This window comes from Cyrtonyx montezumae, unplaced genomic scaffold (genome assembly GCF_038088225.1).
Source record: "Cyrtonyx montezumae isolate F1298 unplaced genomic scaffold, pur_monq_1.0 scaffold_7, whole genome shotgun sequence".
Taxonomy (NCBI): Eukaryota; Metazoa; Chordata; class Aves; order Galliformes; family Odontophoridae; genus Cyrtonyx; species Cyrtonyx montezumae.
Genome location: NW_027072078.1, coordinates 29,807,135 through 29,827,848, shown reverse-complemented (window position 1 = coordinate 29,827,848; position 20,714 = coordinate 29,807,135). Strand labels below are relative to the sequence as shown.

General features: G+C 39.6%; 1 protein-coding gene across 3 annotated transcripts; it reads right to left on the bottom strand.

The window, feature by feature from the left end:
* Positions 1-1,651: 1,651 nt before the first annotated feature.
* Positions 1,652-20,525, bottom strand: RAB3GAP1 (RAB3 GTPase activating protein catalytic subunit 1). 3 transcript variants are annotated; one of them, XM_065751391.1, is made up of 24 exons: positions 20,500-20,525; positions 20,364-20,419; positions 19,022-19,097; positions 17,675-17,807; positions 17,355-17,433; positions 16,879-16,998; positions 16,142-16,307; positions 15,074-15,173; positions 13,910-13,991; positions 13,106-13,174; positions 12,388-12,461; positions 11,770-11,862; positions 10,413-10,582; positions 10,201-10,299; positions 9,826-9,998; positions 9,157-9,211; positions 8,506-8,874; positions 7,334-7,471; positions 6,586-6,813; positions 6,392-6,488; positions 6,199-6,302; positions 5,994-6,109; positions 4,779-4,881; positions 1,652-1,992 (listed from the first exon to the last, which is right to left on the bottom strand). In XM_065751391.1, the coding sequence occupies exons 1-24, from the start codon at positions 20,515-20,517 to the stop codon at positions 1,750-1,752; spliced, it is 2,961 nt and encodes a 986-aa protein (XP_065607463.1). In that variant the 5' UTR covers positions 20,518-20,525; the 3' UTR covers positions 1,652-1,749. The 3 variants fall into 3 exon arrangements, with proteins under 3 accessions (XP_065607463.1, XP_065607464.1, XP_065607465.1); XM_065751392.1 differs by having other exon boundaries at positions 13,910-13,985; XM_065751393.1 differs by lacking the exons at positions 1,652-1,992; positions 4,779-4,881; positions 5,994-6,109 and having other exon boundaries at positions 6,223-6,302; positions 6,405-6,488.
* Between the last annotated feature and the right edge of the window lie 189 nt (positions 20,526-20,714).

Below are 20,714 nucleotides of genomic sequence, written 5' to 3'. Positions count from 1 at the left end.
TGTTGAAAACAGCTAGCACTTAAGGCTTATTCATGAGAAATAATAATAGATCACTTGTTATAAAAGTACTGTGTTCTCTACAATTCCAGGTGTATCTACTTAGAGTACACTGAAATGCTTTCATCACTTACCCTTACGAGAAAATTCCTCATGTTTTCCACACAGCTTTTCTCAGGTGAAGAAATGTGGTGAATGTGTTCAGGAGAATGTGTTACAGCATTCGTGTTCCCTGAGCATCCCTATGTGAGGCACTGCCAGGAAGCTGAGCAAGCACCAGTAAAAGCCTGACAGCTACATCACGTATTTTCAACCAGCTGTTATGAAAAAAATCCACTAAGATTGCATAGCAGGAGAGGATGAAAGCAAGAATACCAGGAAATAGTAAGTGTAAGATTACTTACCTAGTAATTAGTCTAGTGCAATGAATTACTTACAAAGTTAGACAGTTAAGCAACAGCTGCATTGGCCTTTGCCTTTCTGCTCCTATTTAACAAAGGCATTTACCTCTTAAAACACAAAAAGCCTGTGGGACAAAATCCTACAGCAAGATTTTTTCTCTAAAGAAAGTTAACTTGTCCTTAAAGCTCCTTTATCAGAGGGAAGTATTTGAAATAGATGGAGCTTAGCTTTCTACAAGTGATATAGTCACAAGCAAGTTTGTTCCTATATCAAACTATGCAAGGATGACATTTAAGAAGTATTTTGATAAAATCACTCCTGCTTGAAAAGTTCTGAGAACCAATCAGCTGAGATTTATTGAGTAATGCCAACAATACCACAGTTTTTACATTTCATTTTGTAATGTAACTCTGATCTGCTGATTCTGATTAAAACACAATATGATCACTGTAAAGCAACATTGGCACATACAAGTTGTAGTGTACACATAATATTCAGTGGGGTTAATTTACAGCACGTTAAAGAACTGCTTCAACAGATCAAAGACAGTATGCATTTAAACGGTCTCTACTGTAAGCTCAGTGTTGGTTTAAAACACCTCTTTTACATGTAATTTGCATACAGCTTTGGCCCTTACATGCAGGGAAGGATATAAAGCATCTAAAACTGAGCTGGGCATAAGGCTATTTATTAGGACCTTGTAGTAGCTCATAGCCCACAATATTTATTTAGGAGGAACGTCCAAGATGAGCTTCTATTTGGATGACTGTTGCAATGCTGAAAGTTAGGCATGAACTACAATGTACTGTACACTTTAAATAAAATTGAGGGTATTTCAGAAGTATTTGCAATTTATAGATTAACCAAGAAAATACTGAGCTCAATACTTGTGATTAGCAATGAATACAAATTAATGCCTGCACATCAATTTGAGTAGGCTAATATCACTTTATCAAGTCTGATTAAGAACTGATGAAAGCAGCACATTCTGCATAAAGTTGAACATTAAGTATTTGCCTATAGCCCATTAACATCCATTATTAAAGAAGCTAATGCAAAAATGTGCTCTGTTTGGGCAGAAGGGGATGGCTACCCTTTCTTCCCCAAAGGTCTGATTAGAACTACTGCTGCAGCCTCTCCAGACCCCCACGATGGAGCTTTTGGAGGCATTCTTGCTCAAGCCTCAGTCGAGGACTATCCTTGGGATTATTACTCACTAAATGACAGCCTTATTTGACAGCCTTATTTTTCTCCTCACCACACGCCGGTAGATCTGCATTAACTTCCCTGAAGGAAAATGAAGAAGGTTCTACTTGTGAAGACACACAAGGTAACACAGCCGTGGTGACATCAGAAGAACGTTGTGTCCGCTGAAAAGGCACCTGCAAGCCGAAAATCTTCTTTTGTGAGCACGCTGTACATGCGCTGGGGCAGTGCTTTAGAGTAAGGAGCAGGACTGGGGACAGCTGTGCGCAGAATGATCTCCCGGCCTGTGGGCGGCGGGAAGTCCGACACGGAGCCCGCGTTGAACCTTCGCTCATCTGATGAACCTGATCTCCTCAGTTCTTCGTCGAGTGGAGGCATTGCAGAAATCTTAAATAAAAGCAGAGATGTCATTACAGGGCAGGCCCTTCCTTGCGATTAGAGTTCAGAAAAGAACTCATAGGAGGAGAAGAGGAAGATCGGCAATGGTAAATATCAGAAGGCTTTACGTGTACACAGAGCAAGACACTAATGGGATGTCAATAAAGAAACTGCACACCATCAAATGGAAGAACCTTTGTATGCGGATGGTAAAGCTCAGACCAGATTAAGCTCCTTGGGTTTTGAGAAGCATGAAGTAAGGGTTTTCACCATACAAAATCACCCTTTCTCAGTCAGGAAATTAGCCTCAGCTCTTCACAGCTATGCACATGGCCAAGCCACGCTCCTGGTAGTAGTAACCAGTGCCACTGCAGCAGTCACCTGCCTTTGGAACTCAACATGTAACTTCAGTGTTCTCTCCACAACCAGAGAGAGGCTTGCTGAGGTCACAGAGCAAATAGCACGGGGCAACCTCCATCTCTACTCAATGCCAGTAAGCAGTAACACTAAATCTGCATGAATGGCATGCTTCTGCTCTTGGTTGTTCCTCAGGCAGCCCAGCTGACATACACACACACACACACACCAATACCCAAACAGGGTACTGAACTCCTTCAGACTAGCAACATTGCTGAGACATGGAAGAAACCACAGGATGACTTCTGTGCTCCCTGTGCTTCCAGCCCTGTTCTGTCAGAACCCAGTTCTGCCTGGCTCTGCAGCCTTTGACACAGTCACCAGCGACAAGTGTCATTTTTTCCCACAAAAACAGTTCAAGGAAACCAAGAGAGAGAATCTTCCTTTTGCTACTTCAGTTTCTTTAGTTCTCCCTCTCAGAACCCCTCTATCCTTTTGTCTAAAAGTTTCAGTAGTTTTAATAAGCTTTGCTATCTCCACAGTTTTGGCAGTAGCTGGACAGTAACACCCATACAGTACATCATTACCTTCCCCCAGAGCATCTGGCTGTTTATTTGTTTGTCTATTAGTGACAGTAAAAGAAGAGAGTATAAAAGGAAGGCCACGTATTTCAGCATCAGTAAGTAACAGGATTCACTTGAAGAAATGTTTGCGTTTTTTGTTCTTGTTTTTATTTTTTTAATTTCTTTTTATTTTCACTTCCTGAGAGGCTCTAAAAGACAGTCTATGAATGAGGAAAAACCATTCTGGAAACACAAGATTATTTTTATGCTCAGTAACGTGAACTACAGTACCACCCACATCAGGCTGTTGTACTCTATCTACCAAAAGGTTCAACTCCATACAGCTAAGGAAGATGAGTGGGAAATGAGGGACAAAGTTGGTTACCTCATCAGAAGATTCAGTCAGCTTGAAAAGGGATGAGAAAAGAACCAGTAATGAAAGATAGAAACAAAGGCAAGTCAGAGATGACTTACAGGAAGTTAGAAGGAGACTGTAGGTTTAGGAGACATCATGCACTCTACTTCTAAGAGCATGCACTTGCTATCATATTATCCCTGAGGAAGCGTGACAGTAAGTCGTTTTACACAACGCGGAGAAGAGTCCAGATTCAAAAGGTAATGAACAAGAAAGTCATTCAACTTCTAATTCCTAAACAACTCTACTAAAGTAATTCACGGTAGATTGAACATGCTTTTCTGTAGCAGTTAATTCCCATCCCCCTAAGAAGTCTTACCAGTGACCAGCAGCTAGTGGGAGGTGGCTGTAAGCTAGCTTTAGCTACTGCTATTTCAAAATAAAAACAACCCTGGACTCTAGAAATTATGTACATTTTTACTCATCATTAAAATTAGAAACTCAACATTTAAAACAAAATATTATTTAAAAAGCAAGTAATCTTAAGAGAAATTCCTTAAGGCTGGCTCTTACACCTTGAGATTTGCAACACAGCTTTCACTGGCAACTAAAGTTCTCCTAAGGGTGAAACACGTTATGGTTTTCATTTCTCAGAATAACTGTGGCCTGTTTTCAGAATGGTCCTTTTTACATTGAGTAGCAAAATATTACTGATTATTAGTAATGCGTCTGCATCATTAAAGGGTTTAATTCCAAGTTTTTTTTTTTTTAGCAGTGATTTCTGAACATGATTTCAGGGTTTAAGATGTCTGCAACATTATGCCACCTTGTTATAATCACTATAGTTAAAATCTGATTGGATTATTTGATGCTACAGGCAGTTGACATTCTGAGAGAAGCTACAGGCTGACTGCAGTCCAGGAACTTTGGAAATCAATACTTATCAAGCCAATTATTATAATTAAAATGCTTAAGGAAAAAGGAATTATTTATACAAATATGAAGTGGGGGAAGATTTCAAGAAAACGCATAAAACACTGACAGTAAAAAGCAAATACAGAGCTGAGAGAACTGAAACTTTTCCTAAGCACAAGTTTACATACCAGAAAGTATTCCAATATAAGCCTCAGTCTAAAAGGTACTTAATATCATGGCATGCTTCTCTGCATTCCCTGTGAAACCATCAACACGCTCAGTAGCTCCTGCTGTAATGTTGCATGTTACACAACTTGACTGAAGCAGAAACTTGTGCCATAATTGCATTGCTGTTACCATTCAAAGTAAATCAAACATCAGTGACAGCTTTATCTACTTGGCTTCCCTTCAAGTTTCACATCCCAGTTCATCTGCTCTCGGTGAAATACTGTTGTAGCTAAAATCATATTGTACATCACAAAAAAAAAAAGCAACACGTTTATAAAGATACATGCATATGCATAGACAACATGAACAGCCATCATATGTTAACTCAGTGCATTTCAGTGGTTTGAGCATCAGCACAGCAGTCAGAACTCTCTTACCCTCTGTGCGTTCACAAACAGCTTGTGAATAACGCTGCCAGCAGGTCCCCTTCCTGCACCAAGGACAGACACTTCTGGCTGCTCCAGGAGACTGTTCACAAATCTGAAGGTACAAATCATTAAAAAGAAAAAAGAAATTATGCTTACTCTTAAGTGTGGGAGTCAGAGACATGGCCGACCTCTTTTCAGTGGTCTGTGGGGACAGGACAAAGGGAAATGGCCACAAACTGGAGCATAGGAAGTTGCACACCAATACATGAAGGAACTTCTTCACTGTGAGGGGGGGGACTGAGTTTGATAATCTCTGGAGGTCCCTTCCAACCCTACAATTCTGTGATTCTGTTTTCTAATCTAAAAATGCAACTGCTTCCCAGGAGAGGGGTCTCCATTTAACAGACTTGGCACCAGGGGCTAATTCTGAATTCTCCGTTCTAGAAAATTACATTTCAGAGTAACAGTTCTCCTTGTCCACTTAGCCTACAGTGATTCCCTCCCTTCCTATCACTCATTCGTTCACACTAAGCTTTAACTAATTGGTTAGCAATCTCCCTTGTCCTGGTCTCAAGCCACAACACTTTTTCCATTGTATTTTCTCCTATCTTTTTGAGGAAGACAAACAGCATGGTGGTCCTGAGCTGCCCATTGGTGTTAAGCTATCACCTAGAGCAGTAAGAACTTCTTTTTTAATAGATGTTACATGTTTGTCACCTTAAAGTAAATCTGACAGCAGGTGGTGACAAGGAAATTCACCTCGCCACTTTTTATATGTTCCTCAGTAAGACCTTTAAAATTACTAAGGAGACTAGGATAAGAAAATGTAACTTTGGGCAGCATTTCATTCCATATTAATTATAGAAAATACAAAATGCCTCATCCTAATTTTACATAAACTGCAACAAAAGTTGATCACGTGCACCTTTTACTCAACACAAAAATACATCAGATTTCCAGTACCATCAACAGAAAGCAAATTCCATCAAAATAGTCTGTATCACATGCTTTAAAGAGATGGTTACTCAGATGGGCATACAAGATGCCCACCACTACTTAGCACAGGGACAAGGACACTTGAATTAAATATAACACATTAAATATGATTCTTCACTGTTTCCGTAACATAATCGCTTCCACGTGTCCTACATGTTGATGTTACTGAAAAAATGAGCATCAGAGGAAAAAACAAGGGAACTAAATAAAATTCATGAAATGAATCACCTTTGGAGATCTTCCTTCTCTTCCTCATTTTCACATTTCTCTACTCCAAATTTTGCCTTCAAAGACCTGGCCCTGGCAATGATGGCTTCCACACTCATGATCTGAGCAATGATTTCCTGTAGGAGTTAAACACAAAGATTTACTCTTAGCAATCCCACAAACAAGTCTGTCAAGTTTCCAGCACGAGCCAACATAGAAGCCTTACTTCCAGCTTCTTGTCCTCTGGATTTGGAAATCGTAGAACTTTACTGGAATGGGATATTATCTGTTTAATAATCTTCTTAACTGAAGATATATCTTCTAGTACTTCTGTTAGGAGGAAAAGAAACAAAAAAGTTCTCATTACTGCATTAGTGTTCAACCTAAAATACCATAATAATTTATTAAGCATTATTTACCTTCTTCCTTTACCTTGAGTACAGCTGCATGGATGATGCAAGGCAAGAGATGCCGTGCAAGGTCAGCTGGTTTCTGAACAGCAAGGTAATGAAGTACCTGTAATAACAGAAAAATTAATATATTAATGATCAGAACTGCTTCTCAATGTTAAGTTCAAAAGATAAGCACTTATCACTAGCCACAGAGTTGTTACCTTCTCTGCTTCTCTAGTGTCATCAAAGAGTCTCTTCTGCCTCCGTGCTGGGACTGGTTTTGCTGTCTCCCAGGCCTCTACCCACATGTTGCTGGGGATCTTCATTCGGGCGCTCAGCTCACCTTTAATTACCACGTTCCCCTTTTCATCAACTACTTCCTCTTCAATGTAATCCCGAGGGGAGTACCACCTCACAAAATCCTCCAGACAACAGCCAGGATTAGCTGCCTGGAATGAAGACAACGTTCAATTTGTACCAGAAAAAAATACTATGGAAGTATAATAACCTGGGTAGGAAGGCAGTGTGGTTTTGCAGAGGGCTGCATGAATTATGCTTCCAACAATGACCCATCTTTTAACAACAGAAATTCCTTTTCTTCTTCCTTTAAAAAAGAACTTAACAAATATCCTACCTCCTTTATAAGGCTGTCCTGACTTTTAGTTTCTATTTTTTCCACTAAATGCCATGTTGTTTTTTTCATTTATCTCCCATAGGAAGTCACACACATCTGACAGCGTACAAGTTTAGCAGAACACTACATTATAATAGACTGGATAGGCATAGATTCTGAAGTGTTTGATCAGTTTTATCAATGGGGTTTTATTTTCAACTTAAAACTATTTTGAAACTGTTTTGTGAAAAAAAAAACAACTCACCATAAAACCCTTAAATATCGTTCAACATGTGCAAAAGGAATAATTTAATTAAGAGGAAAGCAGATGTGTGGAATTTTTCAAGTAGTACTACCTTAAAAGACTCCATATCTGAGAGCAAGCAGGCACTCTGCATGCGTGCTCGAAGATGTGCACCTTCTGCTGATGTCCCAAGTTTTGCCAGAACCTCGGACTGTTCTTCCAGCAAATCCTCAGTCATGGGTGCTGGCTCCTGTAAGGCAGAAAAAAACAAGTTCACCAATAGTTGCTCCTCATCTTAGCCCCTTATCAAGCAAGAAGCAGCTGACAGCTTCCTGTCACCAGGAATTCACTGTTCTCAATTTGTACTTTAAGGAAATAACCTAAGTTTCCATGGCTTAAACTGTTTAACCTGAAGTGCATCTGAAAAGGACATTAACAAACAAACCTATCACTACATGAGAATAAAGTAATGCTAGAAAGATACACTGTCATAATACAAAAACAAAAGATTAAGTCTGATGTTTGATACTATTTTGCTTAGACAGTTATAGTAAAGAAATGCAGAATTTTTGCCACTGATACTGTCAGCATATAATAAGCTGATGGCATTTTGCCTCACTGCGGTATGTTGGTTCTTTTTATCCTTGTGAAACAACATCAGTTAAGAAAATTTCTTTCAAATGAAAACCACTGTATTCATATGTGGCTGAATTCACATTACTTAATCTAACACCACTGCTTTCTACTTCACTCCTCTACAAGAAAGTCAGATAAGGTTTCTAGTTCTCTGTGGGAACAGTGAGTTCCTAAGCTGATAACTATGGCCTTCTGAAACACTTCTCCATGTGTCTAAAATACAAGCAGTAGCAGCAAAACTGATCCAGTACTCTGGTTGTGTGATGGCAATTACTAACAGCTCTGATGACTAAGCTTGTGGACTCTTACATGTGTCATACCAGAGAAACATAAAAAAAGACAGGAAGGGAATGGAAGATGCCTTAGGAAATGGAAATAAGAAAAAACCTAAGTGTGAGTTAGACAAGACAGCTTCGTTCTCTTTTCAAATGAAAGAAATGTGTTTTGAGTTTAATTTGGTAAAAGCATGCAAGATTTAACTTTAAACTGCTTCACAAAGTTAGAAATACTGAAAACCAGTTAAGACAAAACCACTGCACAATTTTAGGACTAAATAAATATATAACCTATAAACTATATACAACTCCTGAGAATGAATCACTGCATGAGAATCACATTGCACATCTGGCTCAGCTCTGCCTGTCTAACCTGTGTTATAGGAATGTAGAGAGGCTCTCCTGGATGCAGCAGCGTCAGCTTCCCATGAGGATGCAGACGGCCTTCTGGTTTTAGGTTTACAGGATCTCTGCTGCCTTCTTTAGCTCCTCCTTTTTTTCCATTTTCCTGTCCATTTCCTTTCAGATCTTCTGCATCACTGAGACATTCAAAAAATTCCTCTTCGCTGTCACTCCACGATTCCCAAGACTTTCCAACTTCTTTATCAGTCTCCTTCAGGTTATCCCCAGAGTGGTCTGCTCCTCTTCCAGTATCACCAGAACCACTGGGTGAACGATCAGACACATTCCCCCTCTTCCCCTCATCTCTTGCTTTCTTTCTTTCAATGCAACAGTTTAACATCTAACAAGTTAAATGGGGGAAAAAAAAGTAATCAGCAATTACTTCTTTTACAGAAAAAACATCACAAAGAAACTTGGGAGAGTCACAAAAATCTCTTACAATTCCAAAAGACACTAATCTCACTGAATTGGTGCCATAACAAAGATTTTGCCAAGAAATGGAGGTCCATCCAAGCGATAAAAGCATAACTAGATCTACAAAACCAACATATTTAGATAATAACGGTTATGACTTTGTCTGTTTCTCTAGGAGAAAAATCATTCTTAAATTTGGGATATTTACCTGAAGCTTCTGATGCAGTAAACAGCATCTCAGATCTGGAGGGCCATTAGCTAATCTAACAAAAGGTAGAAGTGTAACTATTATCAATTATGAAGCTGAATGTTTCAAACACACATGGACTTAAATCATCTGAAATCCAGGAAAGGGGCAGATACCCCCCAATGAGCCCACCCCCACCTGTTCCCCTATGCAGCTCTTCTACAGTCCCAACAGACAAGCTAGTGACAGAACAAGCCCAGAATTTAAACTACATTTATTTCCTACAGATCATTTTGAAGCTCAGAGATCACTCATAGCAGTATAAAACAGATTCTGCATTCCCCAGCTAGTTTTCTATTTGGATGATAGCTGAGACAGAATCAGAAAAGGCAACTATGCCAACAGGAACTGAGAACAGCTCCGTTAGAAAAGTGGTGAAACTACACCACAAAACAAAGGTATTTCTCACTCTATCAGCTCCTCCATTTTTATCTGATAATCTGGAAGCTAAGCATTTGCATAAACTGCTTTTTCCTCCACACAAAGGAATGCTCTTTAACTGGAGCTCCTTCAGATCTCTCAAGTTTAACAGCGTACAGATTCTTTCCCTATTCCCTCTCCTTTCTTGCTTTAGGAAGGAAAGATAATAAAAGCAGTAGATAGCATCTGCAATAAATAAATAAATCTTACCCTGGAATAAGGTAGTTGTTCTCCCATCTGTAGCGCATCTCTAACACAAACTCTTGCCAAAGATGTGCCACTCCTTTTACTCCTCCATGGTAGAAGTTGATCATACAAAGACATAAAGCTAATTTGTACGTCAGGCTATCAGAAGGAGCAGATTTAAACTGACTGAAGAGATTCTATATAAGAAATAAAAGAAAGCAGGAATATACAACCAATGGCATTTTCTCCAAAACCACATGATCTGTGCGTTCTGTGTATCTTTCCAAAGTCCATCAATTGCAAAACACAAGGCAATCACAACAATGTCTGTATTAACATGCACCAAAGATTGTGTCCCTCCCCATTTCCCTCTGTCATGTATCAGCTGGTATAACTTACGTAGTCTTCATTTTCTGGAGGAGGATTGCTTCCTGCTGGAGCACTAGCTCTGCTTTCAAATCCCTCTGTGAGTTTATCAGCAGCATCAGGAAATAAGAACTTCAAGATATAAAACTCAGACTTAGGCTGTTTCAAGAAGTGGATCAGTGCAATTCAAATAATAAGACTGACATCAGAAGCATTTTTTCTTTAAATCAATTCTGCTCACTTACCAGAAGAATAGTGTTCAAAACTTCATTGTTCAAAGGCGATTCATCTACACCTCTGTGCTTGCGGATTTTCTTCTTCGCACTGTGAACCATATTTGTGACAGATAATTTGTGGATCGGGACAGGCGCCGGCTCGGTGAGCTTCGACAGAGCGTGACTGATATCAGCAACCTCTATGCAATTAAAAGAACAAAAATATCAGCTCAACGTTCACCTGACATAATCAATCTATACTTGTTGTATTGATTTTTAACACTATTAACCAAGGCTATACCCTCATGCTGTCAATGTTTGACCCTCAGTACGTGTTGTTCTTAAGCACAAAGTTATATAGCAGAATCAGGAGTCAGAAAGGAGTCACAGGCCAACCACCTTTGATGCATTTTTTTCTGAATGAAGACAAGACTGGCTGCAGGTAGTGCCTGCCACCTACTGCAAGTACTGCATACTTGCAGATAACGGACAGGCAGAGTACCAGCAAGAAAGCCTGCTGAAGAGCATTAATCATTGTATATGAGCTTCCATGACCTACTCGCTATTTTGTTTTAGATTCTTCTGTTGAACTCAACAGACAAAGCTGTTGCTGGTAAACTCTAAAACCAATGAATTAATATCGTTAAAAAGGGTTTTAACAAACTTAAGCAAATAATTAACAGTAGCCTGGAAAACGTCATCTTGGTAAACACTTTAAGGAAATGAGAGGTAAGGGAGGGCCTGAAGAGACTTCATGTCAAACTGGAAGTAACACATACTCTACGCAGTCTAACACCTTTTAATGCTAACTAGCTAAAACAGAAGTGAAAGAGAGAAGGACATAAAAAAAAAAAAGATGCCAGTATCCCCACACTGTTGGGATAATGCTTGACCAGTGTGTCTAATAATTTTGGTTTTAGCTGTTTTACTCAGTAAGATAGGCCTTTAAAATGGAAAAGAGGTCAAAAAGTCTCAAACAGATTACACTCTTAATTGGCTGTTTAAAAGTGCCCGACATAGTTTTTCAAAAGGCAGAAAAAAGTGAATATAAAAATACAGAAAATAATGCAGATCAATCTTTATAAATGCTTGCTCATAACCAAGTCTTGTACATAGCCAATCAAAAGGGAAGTCTCATCTTCTAATTAAAAAAGTAACTATAACAAAGGAATTTGTCCTCTAGGACTTCAGGAGCTAACACTGCTAACTGATATTAAGAATTCATATCAAATAGTACCTGAACTTGTAGGTGTGTTCTAAAAAATGCCTGAGAGTAAGAAATACAAAATACTGCTGAATCTGAAGTCAGGAGAAGCAGGCAGGAAAGGAAAAATCTATGAAATGAATAACAATCAAGTAATGTAAGTCACCAAGATTTTAGCTTTACCTTTTCCATCCTCTTCAAACGCAGACCTTCCAAGTATTTCATCAGTCGACTCCTTCCGACGGCAAAGCTTGAAGAACTCAGTAAGGAAGTCACCTGTAAGACAAACAGTTTCTCAACAACTGAATGAAGATCTCACTGAACAATCCACTAACCCTCAATTAACTCTTGAAAGATGATAAACTTTCTCTCTTTTGTCTGAAAGAACATGATAATCTGTTCCAAAGCACACAATATCCTTAAACCACATAACTGAAGTATCAGAGAAATCACAGCCAGGCACCTATCAGCCACCACTCCACAGCACAGACCTCACTTGAAGCAAGCTGCAACTTTGGCAGCAGAACAGAACATACACAGTAAACATTTATTCTCTGGAATCTGATGAAGAACAGCACTTATTTTAATTAATGGTACTCAGATATAGACTATCTTATAAGAAATATACCTATTTTCAAAGCTTGTGAAAGAAGCCCAAAATACAGTACAATCAAAGAAATTATGGGAGTGAGGAAATCAGGTCATCAGGTAATCAATCATCCAATTCTAACTTCTAAACTTAACAGCCATAAAAGAAGATGCATCAAAAAAAGAAGATACAACAAAATTGTGATGTCTTACCCAATAGACACTGAGGATTGTCTGCTTTTCTGACTCTCACAGACCACTGTGGTGCTTGAATAGGATCCAGGTCACTAGAAAAAAAAAGTTTCACTCTGGAACCACAGGTATACAAGAGATGAGCACTAAATTCTGAACAAATAGAATTTCATATTTGTGAAGTTACAATATACACCAAATTATACAGAGGAACATGAAAAGCATTCTAAACAGTAAGCAACAGTCTCTTTCCATATACATATATGACATGACTTAAAAAAAAAAAAGAAATCAAAAGAACAATTCAGCTCAATTTTAAGTACAATCATCTTCTGAAGTCTACTGATGTTGAAAAGTTATTTCTGCATTACTTCAAACAATAGACTACAATTCTTTTTCTGAAGTATCAGTGTGTATTGTTCTTCCTCTTCAGGAAGAGGTATGGCAATCAGTGAACTCCTAATGCTTTCCGTATTCTAAATCTTCCTATCATCACTTCCAAGAAAATAAAGCAATACACAAAACTTGTAAGGTTAGCATGGGAATATGCTATGGGAACGTACAATCTGTTGAGATCACAGCATTATAACATTTTCTCACACAGAAATGCACCTCAAAAATATTTTTTCCACGTTCTATCAGTAGACCGTAGCACTCCACAGAAAGCCAGATACAGATACAGTAGTGAACAAGTGGAGAGTACACACCTAGACACTTGCAATTCAGACAAAATACTTACGAATAGACATCATTGTCGACAATTATACCTTCCGTTAGGTGAGGCCACGTGGTGGCTAGATGGAGCTCACTGAAACAGAACAAGATTCAAGTCTCTGTCATGTTTAAGAACTCGATTACCATGTTGGGTTATGTTTAAGTCCCTGTGTGGATTTTGCAGCTAAGCACAGAGCTGTGCATATTTTTAACAAGTTTCCTCACTGCGTGCATTCTTCTGGTTATTCAGCAGCTCATCACCTGCACATCACACTGCACACACCCTTACTAGCAGCTGGCAGAGAGGACTCTTTCATAACTCCTCTCCATAAAAGGAGAGATTGTGCATTATCCTCTAGGTATCCCAGCAGATGAAAGAAAAACCCTACGTAAACTACCTACAGCTTTAATAGTGTCTAATACTACTAATTAAATGATCCCTTGATTTGCTGAGTGGGGATTCAGAAGAGGACATCAGAAGTATTACAACAACTCAGTTAACAGACTCTGACATGTTATGTCTTCTAGAAATGTCATAGTAAAAAAAAAAAAAAAAAAAGACAGTCCAAATGCTGAATGAAAGCACATGACTTTTTAAGTTTCCTCCAATTAACACGTGTTCCAACATAGTCCATTAGTTTATGGTGGAACATTTATGAGCTGCAACACTAATACCATTACACGAATATATTGCCAAGTTGTTATTTGCTATTAGAGCACGTACTAGCATGAGTGACAGGAAGGCAAAGCTCAGTGACATACCTTAAAGTCTGCTGTTAAGCAAAGTTATAAAAAATACAAAAAACTGGCTTCTGAATTTTTATCTTACCTAATAGGATCCTCACAGGCACCAAATGGTAACTTCCCAAATTCAAGACCGCCAACTTCTCCTCCAACTAGAGCATCTATATCTGAACACAGATCAACACATTTTCCATACAGAATGTACAGGGTATTTGAAAAAGCATCTCTTTTTATTTTCAACTGCAACTTTTTGGCTGATCAGAAAATAACTGAACAGCTAAGGTGACAGAGCTATAAAATTGCAATATTAGCATACAGCAAAAGCAGTTGTTTCCAGCAGAAACTAGGAAGTAATCCTAGTTTCCAAATAAAACTTCTGTCATTTGCATTGAGGAAAAGCTGGTCCTCTTATACAGGAACAGATGGCAACAATGGAGACAGCCTTGAAGAGTTCACATTCAGGAAGAAACAAATAGACACAAATTTGTCAGAAACAGATCAGGGTAAGAAATCAGTTTCATCCAGTAAAAGGGACGTCTGGAAAAGTAACTGCAGGAGTCAGAAACCAATTTATTTGAAAAGGCTGTGGGAAAGTTGTATGAGAATAATGATTCACTATGAATCTTGCAGTGGAAGACTCAATCCGATGTTCCAGAGGATGCCTTTCACTACTAAAAAGACACATTAGCCTACCCGCGTCCTCAGCCGCTTCCAATGCCATACTCGTTGAAGACAAAACAAAAACTGATAGGCTTCACAGACCAGATTTCAAATGGCTGAGAATGTATTGCAATGCCAATATAACATCTGGTACCTAATTTCACATGCATCTGATCAACTGACAAAACAACTGAGGCATTAGAACAGATAACTAACTTAATCCTTGAAACTCGAGAACGACCGCCAAGAAAGCACAGCAGAGCTCACTATGAGATTAGTGAGTGAGCAATCTAGCACTGCTTTTTTCTAAGTAGCATTACTGTTGCAAACTTATCAAGCCTGGTTTATGTACCTTAGAATGAAAACTACAAGTTATTTTTCCTCCCCTTTTTCCCCAGCAATTTATTCATTAATTAATTTATTTAATAATATAATTTATTTATTAATTATACAATATTATAAAAGGCTCAATCAGCAATATTTTCTACGTGAAAAAAGAATTAACTCCTTGGCTTAATAACAACAAAAAAAATCCAAGCATTTACTGTTTATCTTAAGACAGGTAATTAAATGGATACAAAACTCCCACCTGGTGGTTGCTGTGGCCAGAAGTACTGTTGCCAGTCCTGAAGCACATATGTAAGCCGAATAGCCATGCTAACTGGAGGCAGCGGTGTTAACGGGCACCCCTTGAAAACATTCATTGTTAAGTGTACATCCTCTGTAATAGCCTCATACAGAATTTAAGTTATGACAACTTGTAATGGAATTAATTTAATCAGAACTGCAAAAGCCCCAAGAATTACAGTAAAGTCACTGCTTAGCAAAACAGTTGTGCTAAAACTAAGCTGTATGGGAACTGTTGAATCAGAGCCTGAACCACTGACCACTGGTTGATCACCTGAGGTGAGCACTGAGTCAGATGCAGGAGTACAGGTGAAGGCAATGTACCTGTGTGACTGGAAGGGGGCGGAGCCTGGCTCCACCTCTCCCAGATCCCATTTAAGGGCTGACCACCACTGGGGAAGGGTCTCTTGTTGGAGATCCCTCCTGTGTAGTTCCAGGTGAGCCCTTCCTAATTTATCGGATATCTGGATAATCTATCCATGCAACATTTACAAGATCCATTTAACCAGTAATGGACAAGTAACTAACACAAAATAGGCCACATTTTCAGTGAGGACTTTTTCAGTGTTTTGATGAGATTGCTGACTACCAACATTAGTTGCAAAGTGTTGCAGTAAGCCACCCCATTTTAGAGAAGTCCACTCAAGACTCCTCAGGTTACACTGCTCTTCACTCTTAATTTATAGTAGGTTGGGTGCTGCAGCTACAAGTATCAGAACAAACACACACCTCAACCTTCCCCTCTCTTTTCAAACAGGAAATACAGCTTGCATGGGGAAGATGAAAGAGGGAGTTGTTTTAAGTAGGCTGCGAAACAGGAAGAATCCTTCACATGGCAGTGGAGAAATGCAATTTTTTACTTTCTTCTACTAGATACAGAGTGACAATATTTGGAAGGATGCTCTGTTGGTACTGACAGGAAGTCTGATTCTTACAGAATAAATCGCTAGAAGACAGAAGTAGATCAGTGGCAGCCAGGTAACAGAACAATTACTCTTCATATCAGGCATGCACATACAGATGCACTTACAATCTTGGACTTGAAGACATCCAGTAATCCTGACAAGTGAGTGTACTGACTGGGCGCTTTGCGAAGATGAACCATTTCAAAGTCAGTTCGGACTCCTGGACCTTGACATTCTCCAACATACATACGTCGCCATTTCTGATGTATTTGTACAAACAGGGGCACCTGACTATAAAACATCCACGTTTCGGATTACCTCTGCCATCTCACAACCTTTTAAACACTGTATTTTTTAGAATATATTTTCTCTTAGGGGAATACAGTTCAAAACGCTTAGTAAGATTCACAGAAAAATATTCTTAACTTCATCATCAAAGAGAATGCTGAACAAACTGTCATGAGAAAAACAAATGCAAAGACTCACACCAGTGACCTGTCAGCTGTCAGTTTTATTATTAAAGCTACTCATAATTATTAGAAATGTACAGTTATCACGCAGAGAAGAAATCTTCCAAAAGCTGTGCTCTGTATGCCAGTTATCTCAACAACATGCAACAGTTTTTAAAGCCTTTCATGTTTTCATACAACACTGAATATAAATGACATAATCTTTTTATAGTTACTGTGGGAAGATTTTATGTGGGAAGATTTTAAAAAACATCTTTTTGTAACAGTATTATGGTGCAAATGCAATAAACACAATGTAATTCAATAATAATTAAATACTTTTTCCTAAATAAATTAAGTACTAAATGAAGAGTTTCTCCTGAGCATATAAAAAAGTTCACGCTTTCACCTACCAGCCAGTGTTGCCCAACGCAATAGAGACGGAACTCAGCAGAAGGTTACACTTGGATTCACTGAGAACTGCATCGTTATTTGCAGCTGGAGCAATCACCACAAACTCACGTAAGCCATACCTTAGAGAAAGAAGGGGAAAAGGGCAACGTATTTGTGTGTTCCAGTAAACCAGCTCAAATACAGAACTGTTAGAAATATTATAATCTGAACAATCTAATTGTCACAGGCAGGATATGACTGATTTTGCTGTGTGTTGCTTCATTCAGAGAGGCCAAGGTCTGACTGGGAATGCAGTACCACAGATCATCACATCACTACGTGAATTCAACAATGTTCAAATACTACTAAAGTCATGAGGATTTCCAGGTGTACCAGTCCTAAGTTTCTTACTAAAGTTAGTAAGGACTGTAATTATACTTGAAAACAATCTATTGCCATGCTTCCCTGCACTGAAGAAGAAAAGCAGCATACATACCATCTTACCAGACAGTGAGCTCTAGGAGGAAAGTCATTGTTCATGCACAGCAAGTCCTGCATAGGCAGAGGAAGGGCATCTGCAAAAAAATGTGACGTGTAAGAACATCAGTATCCACTTAGCTAACAGTTTTCTTCTTAAGCAAGGTGCACACTGTAAGACATGATAAAATCAGGAATGTCAGGTCCAACCCCTCAGATCCCCCAGAATTTCACACAGATTCAAATCAACACTTAGAAATCGACGTTCTGAAATTGCCTTTTGTCATATCCTTACAACACCTGTACATATTTCAGGCACAAATGAGTACTGTCAACTACCTTCTACACCTTCTTCTCTCCCATCTCTATCACAGGGTTCTTGTACAAGATAATGATGCGTAACTGAGAATCTGAAGTCTGCAAACGAAATTTCATCTGATTTCTCCTCCCATGCTCCTGTGGTATATACACCCTGTAGATGGAAAATAACAAATAAAAGCAACCAACAGTGCTATTACTTATCACACAAACTTAGGTTAATATTTCTTCCCCTTTTTCTCCTTCTGTAGTTTCATTTTACAGCTAGGCATGCTTTACTATGAAGATAATTCTCAAGGCACTCAAATATAAAGTTAGCTGAATGCTAAAATCCACGTTAATCACTTTCATTTCAAGGACAAGATGTCCCCCAGGAAAGTTTCCAGTGTTATCTGCCTCTTCAATGCCTAATATTTCCCTTCACATGATACTGCACATCTTAAGCACGTGCACCCTCTACTTTGCCCAGCAACAAGATCTTCCCACCTCAGAATTTACCTGTCCCTGTCTACTCTACCAATCTACATAAATGCTTCTTTAATATTTACATTGATCAGAGTTCCACTGATACATAACAATGTATTAAAACCTTCAAAAGTCCTGTGTTAGGATAATAAAACTTTAAACAAAAATACTACATAGGAAAATATTTAGGAAAAAAAAAATCAACAGCACTGTACAGAATCGTACAGTAAATACTAAAAGTAATGTGGACATCCACTCTTTGTAAAAGGTGTCTTCTCACTAGAATATGAGGGCCAGTGTAGAGAACATAAAATACAGGAACACACTGACAGCTGTGGTTGACAATTAGTTCGTTAGATATCATAAGCTTTAATCCTTATTAAGATACTTGGCACCCTAAAATTAAGAGTCATAAAACTCCTCTGGAATCATGGCAGCCATACAACCCCTTAATTTCCCACACATTTTACAGGACTGAAGAAACACCACAAAGGCACTCGTTAGACTTTGGGAGAAAAAATGTAAAAAATCTCTATGAGAGATGTACTGAGTCACAAGTAACACAATGCAAAACTCATCCATGAGTATGTGGGGCATGACACATCAACCAGGGAGGACAAAAAAAAAAAAGTAAATAAAAAAGCTTGTGAGAATGAAGAAAAGCTAAAACCACATTCCCAAATGGAAAACTCTCAATGCAAACCACAGCAATACAGTGCCAGTCCCAATAAGATCTACATTTATCGGGGAAATCATCCATCTAGCAGACCTCCAATAACTTCACAGCACTTGTTTGTTCAACAGCAAGTTTTACAAGCGAAACTCCTAACACGAATCATTAGCTGCCACATTTAAGTACTGCTAGTTAGTAATTCTAAAGGTTCTCTGGAAGCTCTAACTGACCTTTTCCAGAGGTTTGCCTGAAGAAATCCCAATAAGTTTCCAGTCATTCAACACTTCTTCTATTTTTGAAATAAATCTAGTAAGGGAGGAAAAAGGTATTAGTATTTCCTGATTGCTCACTCAGTTCGTGTTGTAATCCAACCCCCAAAAGCAGACAAGTAGTCTCTACTGGGGAATTCCTTTAAAACAAAACAAAAAACAATAACACACCAAGAACCACAACAAAAACAGGACCGCTTCCTTGTACAAATAAAGTGGTGCTCTTAGTTTCACACCCCAGATGAGCGTTATTTTTAGCAACTGTTATGAACACGAGTTGAACATTTATAAAGTCTCACTCATTTTCATAAAACCACAGAACTGTAGGGGTTGGAAGGGACCTCTGGGGACCCACAAGTTCAACTGGTGATAAAGGGTGTGGAAAACCTCCCCTGCAAGGAAAGGCTGAGAGACCTGGGGCTGTTCAGCCTTGAAAAAAGAACACTCAGAGGGGATCTGATCCACATCTGTAAATATCTAAGGAGCAGAAAGCAAAGGAATGAGGCTGGACTCTTCTCAGCAGTGTGTGGCAATAGGACACAAACTGAAGCACAGGAAGTTCCACGCAAGTGTGTGGGAACTTCCGCACAGCGCAGTGACAGCACTGGCACAGACTGCACAGAGAGGTGGTGGAGTCTCCTTCTCTGGAGACGTTCAAGACCCACCTGGACGCCCACCTGTGCAACCTGGGCTAGGGAGCTGCTTTGGCAGAGGGGTTGGATCAGTTAATCTCTAAAGGTCCCTTCCAAGCCTTACAATTCTGTGATTCTGTGAACAACTTCATTGACCAGCACTGCAGTTACACTTCAAGAATCATTTTTTTCCAAAGGAATAGTTTCTAATGTAGAGGACGATGCTTTCTGTCTCCCCTTCTTACCCTTCCCCCCTATCCCCACTATCTGGTTTTACAGAAAGGGTTTCAAGCATGACCAGCTAAAATTAAAACACATCTCAGTTACAGCCAACACAAGTTTTAATTTAGATCCATATACAGATCGCTCATTTAACACAACATGAGTTGGAAGAACTGAGGCTGATGGTACAGGTTTGTCTGGTCCTACAACAAAGCAGAGCACTGCTTACAGAAAAACAAAAACCGCATTAGACACATAACTGTAACCTAAATTCAAATTTAAACGCAGACCTTAAATCCGTCTCCTCCTATCGCAGGTATTATCATGTAAATAGTATTTTAAAGAGTAATATTTAAGAATGCCCGGTGAAGGAGGGCGGGAAGGCGCGCGGGGGACGTGAAGGAGCAGGGCCGGCTGCAGCCCCGCGGCTCGCCCTCAGCACCACCTACCTCTCCCATTCGGAGGCGGTGGTGAAGTCCGTGATCTCGAACACCTCCGACTCGGGCTGAGGGGAGAGAGCGGGAGAAGCAGTGAGCGGGGAGGTGACCGCGGGGCGGGACGGAATAGGAGAGGGATAACACTCACTTCACTGTCCGCCGCCATCTTGGGCTGCGGCCCGCCCCGCGCGCAAGGGCTGACGGGAAGGCGGGAGGGCTGTCCGCCCTCTGTCCTCCACACGGTTCTTCATTCCCCTCAGCGCCTCACGGGGGTGCTCGCAGCACGCTGTGCGGCTTCAGTGTGCTCTGCTCGGTAGGGAAGGGGTTCCCGCACCGTGTGTGGGGCTGAGGTTGTTCACGGGG

Excerpts from the sequence above, each read along its gene's own strand:
- RAB3GAP1 (XM_065751391.1), bottom strand. Across the intron at positions 6,110-6,198 it reads CAGAGGACAAGAAGCTGGAA|GAAATCATTGCTCAGATCAT; the intron begins GTAAGGCTTCTA and ends TAACTCCTACAG. Across the intron at positions 4,882-5,993 it reads GAGAAGGAAGATCTCCAAAG|ATTTGTGAACAGTCTCCTGG; the intron begins GTGATTCATTTC and ends TTGTACCTTCAG.